Source organism: Rhinoderma darwinii, chromosome 2 (assembly GCF_050947455.1).
Source record: "Rhinoderma darwinii isolate aRhiDar2 chromosome 2, aRhiDar2.hap1, whole genome shotgun sequence".
Classification (NCBI taxonomy): Eukaryota; Metazoa; Chordata; class Amphibia; order Anura; family Rhinodermatidae; genus Rhinoderma; species Rhinoderma darwinii.
The window spans coordinates 144,769,073-144,783,390 of NC_134688.1; the positions used below are offsets into that span (position 1 = coordinate 144,769,073).

The 14,318-nt window shown below is 43.1% G+C and overlaps 2 protein-coding genes across 2 annotated transcripts; both read left to right on the forward strand.

Moving 5' to 3' along the window:
* The first annotated feature begins 1,961 nt into the window (after positions 1 to 1,961).
* Positions 1,962 to 4,266, forward strand: LOC142740827 (uncharacterized). The gene is made up of 3 exons (XM_075850250.1): positions 1,962 to 2,651; positions 3,567 to 3,805; positions 3,942 to 4,266. Exons 1-3 carry the CDS (start codon positions 2,000 to 2,002, stop codon positions 4,194 to 4,196), a joined length of 1,146 nt encoding a protein of 381 aa, XP_075706365.1. The 5' UTR covers positions 1,962 to 1,999; the 3' UTR covers positions 4,197 to 4,266.
* A 9-nt stretch (positions 4,267 to 4,275) lies between these two features.
* Positions 4,276 to 6,452, forward strand: LOC142740828 (protein kinase C delta type-like). Its single transcript, XM_075850251.1, has 5 exons — positions 4,276 to 4,334; positions 4,488 to 4,626; positions 4,733 to 4,924; positions 5,130 to 5,258; positions 5,393 to 6,452. The coding sequence occupies exons 1-5, from the start codon at positions 4,288 to 4,290 to the stop codon at positions 5,483 to 5,485; spliced, it is 600 nt and encodes a 199-aa protein (XP_075706366.1). The 5' UTR covers positions 4,276 to 4,287; the 3' UTR covers positions 5,486 to 6,452.
* The last annotated feature ends 7,866 nt before the right edge of the window (positions 6,453 to 14,318 follow it).

Genomic DNA, 14,318 nt, shown 5'->3' on the forward strand with positions numbered 1-14,318 from the left:
CATAGGAAAGCTGTGTGACATGGCATTAGATACGGGAAAGCTGGGTGACATAGCTGGGTGACATAGCATTATTATGTTGTCAAAAGCTTTGGAGCGATTCCATTTCTTTATATCCCGTTAATTGATTTAATCCTGTTCCCTAACTACATTGGCTACATCAGCCTCAGTATTTTAGATAAGGCAGTATTCCTATGAGGATAAAACTTTCTAATGCTATTTTTAGCTTATTGAATATCTAGGACTTATGTTTGGATAGCGACTATTCACACTATTGAAGAAATGCTAGCATTAGTGGTCTCTTAGTTGCGGGCGAGAGTAAGAGGTTATGTAGTGATTCGCTATCCTGAATAGGGGATGCATTTGCAATGTAATTTTAGACGCACATGCGCAATGTAATTTTAGACGCGCATGCGCAGCTTCCTGTATACTGCGATCTTCTGCCCTGGGAAACAAGAGATGCTGGATGTGCAGGATTAACTGGTATAACCCCCATCATCCCTGTATATACCAGCCATCATTTCTGTTTATAACCCCCACCTTACCTGTATATAGAAGCTAGACTGTTATATACAGGGATGATGTTGGTTCTATACAGGGATGATGGCTGTTATATACAGGGACGATGTGGGTTATATACAGGGATGATGGCTGGTATATACAAAGATGACAGGGGTTATATACAGAGAAGATGGCTTCTATATACAAAGATGACAGGGGTTATATACAGGGATGATGGCTGGTATATACAAGGATGATGGGGGTTATATACAGGGATATAATTAGAATGCCTCTCTTTAGTTGTAAACATGTGTTGGTGGGCACTCAGATATGTTTTGCCCCCCTCCCTGTGCTAATCCCTAGATACGCCTCTGGCTGGGTGATAGGACATTACATATAGGAAAGATGGGTGACCGAAATCTACATATGGGAAAGATGGGTGACAGGGCATTACATATAGGAAAACTGGGTGACAGGACATTACATATAGGAAAGCTGGGTGACAGGACATTACATATAGGAAAGATGGGTAAAATAGTATTACATATAGGAAAGCTGGGTGAAAGGACATTACATATGGGAAAGATGGGTGACAGGACATTACATATAGGAAAGATGGGTGAAAGGACATTACATATAGGAAAGCTGCGTGATAGGACATTACATATAGGAAAGATAGGTAACATAGTATTACATGTAGGAAAGCTGGGTGACAGGACATTACATATAGGAAAGCTGGGTAATAGGACATTACAAATAGGAAAGCTGGGTGACAGGAAATTACATATAGGAAAGCTGGGTGACAGGACATTACATATAGGAAAGATGGGTGACAAGCCATTACAAACATTATAACTGTGCCCTAGACAATCAATCAAACAATATCTACGCTGAAGGAATACAAAATGCAGGCAGAAAACAATGCAGATTACTGGAGGGATAATAACATTACTTTCATGCTGAGCTGCTGGGGTGGAGGCGGAGTCACCGACTTTATGAACCCCTGTGATAATGAAAGCCCCGCCCCCACTTCTGTTTTTTCTGCTAGAGATGGAATTTCCCTCACAACAGGCAGTGGATTGCAGAATAGGAGGAAGTGAGACCCCTAGTGGCCGGGACTTTACACAGGGTTTTGAAGGGACTTCTAAATTTTAATATAAAGTAGTTTACAGTTTTGATGCTTATTACTGCAGCTATTCAATGACAACAAGTTGTCTGAAGAGTTAGCGACTATTTAAATAGTGTTCCTATGTGAGAAAACTTTATTTAAAACGACTGATAGCTTGTATATTACCAGAACTGTGAAATCACAGACAGAGATATGTCTAGGCACTTGTAGAACACTGAAATATGACATCACAAGAAATATGTCATAAGTGATTACTTCATCACATTCTATAGACTGGTCAATCCGCTTGACTAAAATCACTGCCTCCGGCGACTCTAATAGGAGAGCGGTCACTTTCTGTTTCATGATAAACAAAGCCATTATACAAGTAAAATGACTTTAAAGAATGAAAGGAGAAGAATCCTAAAGGAAAGGATTCTTGAAAGGAGGAGAGGGATCGTGGAAGATCCAGAACCTTTGTTCACTGTTGGACAAGGTAATCAGAAACCACTGGATATGGATGGGGACACCTCAGAAGAGGCATCCAAAAGAAAAGATCTGGAGAGAGGAAGAAAGATCAAGAGAGATGCAATCCTCACCGAGAAGAGGAAGATGGAGAACCTCAAAGTGTCTGACTCTGCAAACTCTGCCTATGAACAACTGCAGAAGACCATTCTCAATACCAGAAATAACATCAGAGAACAGGTCCCTGCAAGACGGAGGATCAACAAGGAGAAGATCCTGAAACAACGCAGAAATATTAACAGTGCAGAGTTGGACTCAGAAGAGGATCTCCAAGAAACACCAAAACGCATCACTTACCCCAGATCTGAAAGCTCAGAGAGTCCAAACCTCCAAAGAATGGAAACCCAGAAGAGGATTAAGAACAACAGAGACTGGGTTCTCCAGAGCAGGAGAAGACTCAGATATATGAGCCCAGTGGAGGACGGAAATGGTGCAAAACAATCCAGGCCATCAACTATCAATACTGCATCCAGACAATCCAATAAACACAACTGCATGGTTTCTCCAGCCAATCCACCAGGTAAGATGGGAACAGGGCAATAGAATGAAGCTGGAGGGGGATGATAGGGGTTATAGTGTAATTGTGCGGAATTATACCATGGCGACTAATATTTGAGAAATTCATTTATTTCCATTTTTTATTTTAAATGCAGACAATTTACACATGCATTTTAATCCTATGCTCAATGGGTGACAAGGTTACAATCTATTGTCTACAATTTGTTTTATCCTCAAAACTTTTTCTATCCTCTGTCCGTTTCTTTTATTACTGTCTGACTTAATTTGGGTTGAAGAGAACTGAGGCCTTGTTCCTACAAATACTTGTACATCACTGATATTGTATATTTTTCCTCCCTATACAGATCTATGACTCGAATAGAATCCAATCACAAATTAGTATTTACTCTCTAAACTGCAATGTAATGATAATGTGATAATGTTTAAAGGGGTTTTCCCATGAGAGACAGTTATGACATATCCACAAGATATGTCATAAATGTCAGATAGATGCGGGTCCCATCTATCTCCAGAACGGGGGCCCCTAAACTCTGTTCAACTGCTCTGTGTTGCAGCTGAATGAGGTGAATTTCAACCATGAAAAGGTTTTATGGTTGTGAGTTATGAAAACGGCGTAGCTTGCTGAGCTACGCTTTTTTACGTACTGCTCAGCTACGCTGTTTTCGTAAGTGTCTATGGGACTGAGGGAAACAACCAAGCTCTGAACCCACAAACTTTAAATGGAGTAGCAGCGCGCATGGTCGACCACTGCTCCATTCAACGTTCTTGCAATCGTTGGTGGTCCCAGTGGTGGGGCCCCCAGCAATCAGACAATTATTACCTATCCTATAGATAGGTGATACTGTAATTGTCAATTCTGGAATACCCCTTTATAGTTTAAAATACCAGCGTTATTAATGGGGTTTAATAATCTCAGCAGGTGAAAGCCTTAAGCCATGCCCTAACAGCTGGCTCATATCTGCCAAAGACTCTAACATCGCGGACGTGCCAGCAGAGGGCTCAAACATCTGGGACATGCCAGCAGAGGGCTCAAACATCTGGGACATGCCAGAAGGAGAAAGCCTTTCTCAATCCTCTGGACTTATAACAAAGTCATCTATTGAACCTGAGGATCTCCATTTCCTAAGAGAGCTTGGAAAGGGAGGCTATGGAAAGGTAAGTACTGAGAGATCATCAATGTCTCAATCAAAGTAAATAAGCATTTGGAGAAATACATAATTTCTGAGTAATCATTGTGATGTATTTCTATTAACCACTGTGTCTGATCTCATCTATCTTGCGTCTTCCCCAGGTTGTACTGGCACAAGATCGGGACACTGAAGAGCTACTGGCAGTCAAAATTATGGAGAAAAAGCGCATGAAGGCCCAAATCTCAGTAGAACTTGAGATCATGGAACTGGCCATTGGGAGCCGCTTCCTGACCTACCTGCGGGCATCTTTGGAGACACCAAAATTTTTCCTGATTGTCATGGATTATATGGCCGGAGGAGACCTGCACCATTTCATGGCAGGAAAACTGCCTCTAAATATGGACATGACAAGGTAAATTTCTGTTTCATCATTGTATGATGTGTATGATCATGTAAGCAACCACTGATCAACTCTCTCCTCTACTTCACAGATTCTTTGCATCAGAAATGGTCTGCGGACTCCAGTTCCTGCATGAACACGGCATCATCCACCGGTAAGTAGCTACATTATAAAACCGGCCAAATTAGGAAAACAGAAGAATATATTTTGCCAAAATCCATTTGTGGATAAGAACTGTGTAACATAGCTCTGACTACTTATTCATTAAATAAATGTCATAAACATTCAACAATATTTCTCTCTCCAGTGACATAAAGCCTGGTAATGTCCTACTAGACAACATCGGACACATTCGAATTGCTGATTTTGGATTATCTGCCATCAGCGCATTTGGGGAGGACATGCAGACAGGCAATGCAGGAACAGTGGGATACATTGCCCCAGAGGTAAAGGGCATTTATTATAGGAAAATAACAAATAATTATCTGATATTTAACTGTGTGTACATCCACTCCCCGAAATTACCTGATCTCTAAACTGATGGTCTTACAGATGATGAACCGGGAACCTTACAACCATCTGGTGGATTCTTTTGCCTTTGGCGTCACCTTATTTATAATGGTAACAGGTGAACAGCCATTCTACGGCTATGGGACAAGGATGCAGTACAATCTATCACTGCAAGAGGAGGACCCTTGTTTTACAGCAGAGATGTGCACCGACACCATTAACATCATAAAAGGGGTGAGTAGGATCAACTCGAAAAGAATGAGGGAAGGAGAATAGAAGAACAGTTAGTGGATATTTAGGATATCTTAACACAAGATGAGCCAAATCCTGTTTTTTGCAGCGATTTTGCTATAGAGACCTTTATAATGTCCCCTATTGTGCTATATATCAGTAATAATCCATACACATAATGGTTAACGATCTCTCATTACATTTTTAGCTCCTTTGCAAGTCCCCGTGTAACCGTCTGGCAGTGATATCTTCCATCAGATCCCACCGGTTCTTTAGAGCAGTAAACTGGGAGGATGTGGAGTCCGGCAGCGCCCACCCACCTTTCCAAATGGACATTGTAAGTATAATGCATAGTGTCATGCTGCACTGTCATATCCACATAGTTATAATTATTATGGCCCGTGACCTAACTTAATGGTTGTAAAGCAACAATTTGAGATACTGATCTTGAGATGTCTGTGTGTCCTTTAGCAGCAACCTTCTCACTGTCAAAGATCACAAAGGAGAAGACAAAGATCAACTTTATCATCGTCTTCACCATCATCATCATCTACAGATTACTAGATCCTGGCAAGTCCACAACATCTGGGCATCTCTTGAAAGAGCGACAGATGTTGCTGCCTGTGGCTCGGCTGAGTCACAGTGCCAACCCGGACTTGACCAATATTTGGACAATAGATCAAAATTCCTAATCTTTGTGAAGTAACCTCTCTAAAATGGTCTCTGCCTGTGACTCGGCTGAGTCACAGTGAAAACACAGACCAGGAGTTTTCGTGAAATAACCTGACGAAGTATGACACATGGCCCTACCTGTGTCTTGGCTGAGTCACAGTGCAAATCCAGACTTGACCAGTCTTTGGAATATAGATTCAAATTCTCAGAACATTAGTCTCTGCCTGTGTCTCGGCTGAGTCACAGTGCCAACCCAGATTTGACAATTCAATGGACTATAGATCCAAATTCCTGGAGTCATTATGAAATAACCTCAAGATGTCGCTGACTGTGGCTCGGTTGAGTCACAGTGACAACCCAGACCAGGAGTCTTTGTGAAATAACCAAACATTGACTGACAAATGTCCCTGCCTGTGGCTCGGCTGAGTCGCAGTGCCAACTTGGACTTTACCAGTTTTTAGACTAGATTCAAATTCCCAGAAATTTTTGTGAAATAACACTTAAAATGATTGTGTCTGCCTGTGGCTCGGCTGAGTCACAGTGCCAACCCTGACCAGGAGTCTTCGAGAAATAATCTTACTAAAAATGACACATGTCCCTGCCTGTGGCTCGGCTGAGTCATAGTGCTAACCTGGACATGATGAGTGCCACCTGCTACTAATCTATGGCAAATACCAACATGACATGATGGCCAAACTTGTATACCTTTCATCCCAATTTTACCAACTGAAGAAACTGCAGTTATAGACCATCTTCAGATGAAGAGAGGATTTTAAAGACCCCCCCATGTTCATAACTGCTTTTGGTTACACATTATATTGCTACATGTATACCAACTTTTTTAAATAAAGAAAAATTGTAGTCATGCCATTTAAATAACAACATTAAAACCTAAACTTAGCGTGTTATTATACAAGTCGCACATTACTACTGTATATAGTCTTTACCTTGAAACTCTGTTATATCACACATTCTGAATTTATAGATAAGGTATGATATAGTACGAGTACTCTTGCCTTTGTAAGAGCTCATCATTATTGTGACATTATTGACTATACAGCACCTTCACTACGGGAGCAGCAACATTGCATCACGGCCTTGTCATGCTATCCTCCAGGCGACCTTGAGTGGAAGAACACGCTGGATGCAAGAACATAGTACCGTTCCTTTAAATTGACCTCTTTACCAATGGATACAAAGAAGCTGGTTTTCAATAAGTAATTAGAAAGTTGCACCAAACACACTGATACACATTTTTATTTAACAAAAACATAGCCTTTAACGTCATTACACCCATCTTTTCCCTGTGATCACCTCCCTAATATTTAATACAAATTATGCTCCTGTAATTTGTTTAGTACAATTTGCACAGCAGTAATTTTTAAGTACAATTTGTACGGCAGTCATTTTTTTTTACTTTTACACAATTTTCATAGCCCAAAGACTGTTTTCTGACGAGGAGGAGTACGCATTTCTTGCATTTGACAGTCAGCTAGCGGAGATACCGTTTCTCCTGTCATCGTCTTCGTCTGGTAACGAGACGCACTCGCGAGGAGCACCAGAAATGCAACTGAAGCATCCCCTATCCCCATATGGATAACCCCGGACAATTTTGCACCCCCAAATCCCTTAATTCACTGTGAACTCACGGATACAAATCAACACAGTAGGACTGAGAAATGAGCACCTTTTAAAGTTACTTTTTTGGACTAATTGAACAATGAACGGTTGCCCAGGCTTATTTATATGCCAAACAATTTATACCCCAACACCACATCAGCTCAATTTATTCTAAATTCCACAGGTGGACCACCGTAGATGCCGCAGAGATTGTAAAACTTTGGGCCCTTGTGTTTACCACATCCCGTTGTGCCGCATGACCACGTCCAGGATATGCATTGAAGCAAACCTGAGGTTCCTACATCAGTGATAATGCGCAATGTCCACCACTTGATGACCAGTTGGTTAAAATTAGGCTCTTCAGACCATTTCAGTGCCAAGCTTTCCCAGGGTTATATCCCCGAGAAGTGCATTTCCATTAATGAGTCCCTGGACATTTTAAAACGAGGCTTCAATTCCACCAGTATCTGCCAAGTAAGGAGGCCAGGTATGGCGTAAAAACGTAGAAGCTATACATCAGGGTACACCCACAGGTTTAGGATTTGCAAAGGGTAAGACACCAGAATTAACCCACCAAAAAGCCCCTCTTTACTGGAGAGGTGGTGTTGAAGGCCCTAATATTTGGCAACTAGGTAGGGGAGGGCCCTGGAAGCGAGGGCACACACCTTGTACTAAGGCAACACCTTCTAAGCGAAGTCCCCTCCACTGGAAAGAAGGGAAGGACCCAAAAAAGGTGCAAAGTGTGTTATAAGAAGGGGATAGGAAAGGACATGTGAAACCTGCCCTGTGCATAGAGGAAGGTTTCAAAACATACGTCTCTTGAATTTACATATTTTTTTTATTTATTGGAACCTACTTATTATTTCCCCTGATGTACTCCACACATTCTGCAAACAGTATGTGCCCAAAACCACATGCTGCTAAATCCCTTCGGAGCCTTGCCATGTGCCCAGGCAGGTGATTACAGCTATGTGTATGGTATTGCCCTATCAACGAGAACCCGTATAATAATTTGTGGGGTTGGTGTCTCCGGTGAAAAAAGATGCGTGCAACATATTAGTCACTGAAATGGCATAAATATAGAAAAATTGAAATTTTCACCATCCACTGCGCGTTAAATTCTGGAAAACACCTGATAGGGCAAAATGCTCACTAAACCCCTAGATGAATGCCTTAAGGAGGTGCCGTTTTTCCCAGGTTTCTACTGGGGCTGGGTGATTAATGGAATGGATTTTGAAAAATGTGTGATTTGGGCACCTCACAATGTTTTTGAACAGAATGGTTATTCTATTTTGTGAGAGAAGCGCCACAGTATGCAGGGTAGCACCATTGTAGTCTCCTGGGAGCCTGACTCCTGCATCCATCAACCTACCTGCAGGTGCTCTAGAGCTGCCCTTGTCCTAAACGGCTACCCATATCCCAGACTAGAGAAGCCTCAGGCTGCCGAGACGTGGTTGGCGCAGGCTGCAGCATGCACTGTTAGGAGCGGAGTGTGGACACTAGACCGGTTTCACACTCTCTGCACGGCAGCCAGCCATGGATGGAGCCACTCATATAGAATCTATAAAAGGGGACAGTCCAACTGGGATAAGCAGATGCATTCTTGCAGTCTAGCCTCTATAGATATACTGGTATCTAAAGGGGCTAGTCTGTGCAGAATTACATTTGTTATCACAAGGGAGGCATGTATCACTAATAAGCCCCTCGATAGAAATTAAAAGGTGATGATTTATGTGATAAATTCTATGCTAAGTAAAACAGTGGAACTTTATACTTTTTACATTCCAAATGCATAGTGCTCAGGCTATATACTAGCACAATGTGTATCTATGGGGATTTAGTACATAAAGTACCATTTAGTATTCTGAATTCATGTAAAAAGATGGTTCAATAAAGTAATATACACATTCTATGAATAATCCGTATATATTGCAGTATTAAGGAATTGCTGTGCATGCAATTCTCTTCTGTAAAAGAATAGGGTTCAATAAAGTAATATACAGGCTTTCGAAAGGCTTTAGACCCTTTCACTTTTTTCCCATTTTGTTATGTTGAGGACTTGTGCTAAAATAAAAAAAAATCTAGTTTTTCCCCCATCATTCTGCACTCAATACCCCATAATGACAAAGTGAAAAAAGAATGTTAGTAATCTTTGCCAATATATTAAAAATGAAAAACTCAGATTTCGCATGGACATAAGTATTCAGACACTTTGCTATGAGATCTCACTCTGGGGACCTCCCATTTCTCTAGCTCATCTAACAAATGTTTCTACACCTTGATTGGAGTCCACCTGTGGTAAATTCATTTAATTGGACATGATTTGGAAAGACACACCCCTGTCTATATAAGGTCTCCCAGCTGACAATATCAGAGCGAAAACCAAGCCATGAGGAGGAAAGAACTTCCTGTAGAGCTCAGAGACAGGATTGTGTGGAGGCAGAGATCTGGAGAAGGGTACAAACATTTATTGCTCAGTTATCGGGGAGAGTGGCCGGAAAGAAGCCTCTTCTCAGTAAAAGACACATGAAAGCCCGTCTGGAGTTTGCAAAAAAGCACCTAAAGGAATCTCAAGACCGTGAGAAACAAGATTCTGTGGTCTGATGAAACTAAGATTGAACTTTTTGCCCTCAATTCTAAGCATCATGCCTGGAGGAAACAAGGCGCTGCTTATTTCTGCCCAATATCATCCCTACAGTGAAGCATGGTGGTGGCAGCATCATACTGTAGGGGTGTTTTTCAGCAGCTGGGACAGAGAGATTGGTTAGGGTTGAGGAAAAGATGAATGGAGCAAACTAGAGATATTCTCAATGAAAACCTGATCCATAGTGCTCTGAACCTCAGACTGGGCCAAAGGTTCACCATCCAATAAGACAATGACCCAAAGACACAGCCAGGACAACACAGGACTGGCTTAGGGACAACTCTGTCAATGTCCTTGAGAGGCCCGGCCAGAGCACGGACTTGAACGAAATCGAATATCTCTGGGGACACATGAAAATGGCGACAATCCCCATCCAACCTGACAGAGCTTGAGAGGATCTGCAGAGACAAATGGCAGAAAACTCCCAAATCCAGATGTGCAAACCTTGTGGCATCATACCCAAGACTGGAGGCTATGATCACTGCCAAAGGTGCTTCAACTAAGTACTGAGTAAAGGGTCTGAATGCTTGTGTCCATGCGAAATTTGAGTTGATCATTTTTAATAAATGTGCACAAATTTTTTTTTCTAAAATTCTGTTTTCACTTTGTCATTATGGGGTATTGAGTGCAGAATGATTGGGAAAGGCCTGAACATAACAAAATATGAAAAAATCAATAGGGTCTGAAGTCTTTCCGAATGCAATTTACATATGATCAGTAGAATCACTCTAAGGCCGCAATTCCCCCGAAAATCGACAGCAGAATTGCGGCCCCATTCATTCCTATGTGTCCATGCACACAACCGTGGTTTTCACGGTCCGTGCATGGCCCAGGAGCTCGCACCGCAGAAAGAACGGGCAAGCCTTATTACGGCCGTGTTCTGAGGGCGGTCCGAGCTTATTGAAAATAATGGCCACGGCCATGTGCACGGTCCGCGATATGCGTGCGGCTCGCGGCTGTCACTCCGTGGCTGGCCGGACCGAAAATTACGGCCGTTCACATGACTACGGTCATATGTGCATGAGGCCTTAGACCGGCTTCCCACGCAGCATAAATGCTGCAAAATTTCGGTAACGGAATTCAGTGCGGAAATTCTGCAGCATTTACACTAGCAGCAAAGCGGATGAGATTTTAAAAAATCTCATGCCCACGCTGCAGAAAAAAACGCAGTGTAAACATTAATAAATTGACCCGCATTGCGGAATTTAAATCAGATTGTCAATTTATCCTGCATTTTCGTTGATTTCCTGTTGTGGGTTTTCCCCCATTGAATTCAATGGCGATGCAAAACTTGCAACAGAAAGCCAAGTGTTGCGACTTTTGTGGCAGATTTGCAGCGATTCCACTGCAAAAATCGCAACTCAGGAAAATGTTTTATTAATTTGTACTTACCCAGACCTCACTCCTTCCTGCAGTCCAGCCTCCTGGGATGACTGATACTCTGCACAGTTTTTACGCAGTCTTTCCAGCCCACGGGAACACAGCCAGAAGCGAAGTAAAAAAAACAAAAAAAAAATAAAATACCCTAGATTTTATTTTTAAATCATACCCCCTAGTCCTAGTTAAAGGGGTTGTCCGAGATTATGACTTTGTGTTAATGCTTGTAACTTATAAATGTAAATACATTTGTAATAAACGTGCCTTTTCCAGATCTTGACGTGGGGGACTTGACGGGTGACGTCACTCTCTGCACTGGCTCTGGCCGCTTTGTTGATCTTGAATTCTTTGCCGGGTATACGACACGTCACTTATGACGTGGTGTATATCGGCTTGTTCTGCTTCACAGTCCGTAACACGCATGCGCTGTCACGGCTGTTCTCGCGGTCCCTGCTGCTCTCGAGATAACAGCAGGGGCCGCGCATGCGCGTTACAACAGAACCAGCCGATATACACCACGTCACAAGTGACGTGTCGTATACCCTGAAAAGTATTCAAGATCAACAAAGTGGCCAGCGCCAGTGCAGAGAGTGACGTCACCCGTCAAGAACCGCACGGCAGGATCTGGAAACGGGGCCACTTTGGAAAATGTAAGTATATTACAAATTTATAAATTACAAGCATTAACAAAGTCATTAAATCTCGGACAACCCCTTTAAGATATTTTGCGACAAAAACCTCTTCTCGGTAGAGTATGAGGTATTTATGTCATACTCTAGTACTAGAATGATAAATCATTGCTGAAAAAATATTCACACTTACTAATGGAAAAAAACATATCAAAGAGGGCCACACCGTCCATGAGGCGAGATGAGCATCATGCCTCAGGCAGCGGCCTGCTGCCTCTCTGAAGGGGCGGCGGCACAACTAAAACCAGCCGCCGCCAACCCCTTCCTTCACGAATTGTAACTGCGTCTATATGACTCAGATACAATTACATGCATAAGCGCTGAATGGCCAGTCACGTTCTGTGCCCAACCATTTAGTGCTTTACAATGACGCTGATTGGCAGGACAGAATGACTTGCCCCACCAATCAGCACCTTTCAACGACGCTAGCAGTGCGATGATGTCATCATGCCGCTACCGTTATTGAAGGGCTCTAAATTAGGGGGGGCAAGTCATACTGCACTGCCGATCAGCGCCTTTCAACGACACAAGCGGCACAATGACGTCATGGTGTCGCTTGCATCGTTCAGCCCCAGCAGACCTACTCAGAAGAGAGCAGGCCTGCATTGACACACGACGGCACGGAAACAGGATCAGGTGATGTAGTTTTTTTTCTTTAAAAAGTGTACGTCACATTATCTACAGGAGGGGAGGGCTATATGTGGGGCACTATATATAGGGAGGCTATATGTGGGGCACTATCTACAGGGGGGGGCTATATGTGGGGCACTATCTACAGCGGGAGATATATGTGGGGCACTATCTACAGCGGGAGATATATGTGGGGCACTATCTACAGCGGGAGATATATGTGGGGCACTATCTACAGCGGGAGATATATGTGGGGCACTATCTACAGCGGGAGATATATGTGGGGCACTATCTACAGCGGGAGATATATGTGGGGCACTATCTACAGCGGGAGTTATATGTGGGGCACTATCTACAGCGGGAGATATATGTGGGGCACTATCTACAGCGGGAGATATATGTGGGGCACTATCTACAGCGGGAGATATATGTGGGGCACTATCTACAGCGGGAGATATATGTGGGGCACTATCTACAGCGGGAGATATATGTGGGGCACTATCTACAGCGGGAGATATATGTGGGGCACTATCTACAGCGGGAGATATATGTGGGGCACTATCTACAGCGGGAGATATATGTGGGGCACTATCTACAGTGGGAGATATATGTGGGGCACTATCTACAGCGGGAGTTATATGTGGGGCACTATCTGTGTGGGACACCGTGTATGGTGCCATTATAATTATAGGTGCAGTGTGGCACTATTATATTTAGGGCGTAGTGTGCGGCATCATGAGAATTTTATCTTCGTTTATAGGTGCAGAAATGTTTGAAAAGTGAGAAGCTGACGACATCTGAGCCACAAACTGCAGAAATGGGCCATGGCCGGGAGACGTTGTCATAGAGGTCTGGTCCAGACAGAGAAGAGGAAAAAAAAAACGAACAACTAGAATCTGAGATAGTCACCAGTGAATCACTTAAAAGGGGTTGTCCGCTTTCTGAAAACTGATGACCTATCCACCGGATAGGTCATCAGTACATGATCGGTGCGTGTCGGACATCAGGACCCAGCACCGATCCGGCACTCCATCTGCCTCCGGGCGCCAGACGATATTGACAAAAGCAGATGGCTCCGGTCAAAGAATAGTGGCCGAGCTGCAGTATTACAGCTCTGCTCCTATTCAAGCGAATAGGAGAAGAGCTGCAGTGCCGCCGAACGGCCGCTATGCAGTGGTCGGAGCAATCTGCTACCAGCTCCAACTACTGTATCCCGTTCCAAACATCCGGTGCACGGAGGCACCTGGAGTTGCGTATCGGTGCGGGGGCTGGATGTCCGACACACACCAATCATATACTGTTCAGTGGATAGGCCATCAGTTTTTAGAAATTGGACAACCCCTTTAATGGGTTTATTCTGCCTCTAATCAGTACTGTAGTCGCTGTATAATCTGCAGCGAGATGATGGGTGGTATGATTATTTTTTTTCTGTGAAACAGCAACTCCCAGCATATCCTTACTACTTTTCAGACCATGCTGGGAGCTGTAGTTTTACACCATACAAACCTAGACGGCAGGGGTTGCACTAAATTGAGTTGTATTTGTGTTGGTGTTGTATTTATGTAGTTTGGTTCTGGATATATGTACTGAGCTTGGTTCTGATGCCGTATTTATATGGGGAGCTTGGTTCGGATGCTGTATTTATATGCGGAGCTTGGTTCGGATGCTGTATATATGTACAGAGCTTGGTTCTGGAGCCGTAATTATATAGGATATATTTATAATAAAATTGCAGGACAGATGGGTTTCAATTCATAGTATATTT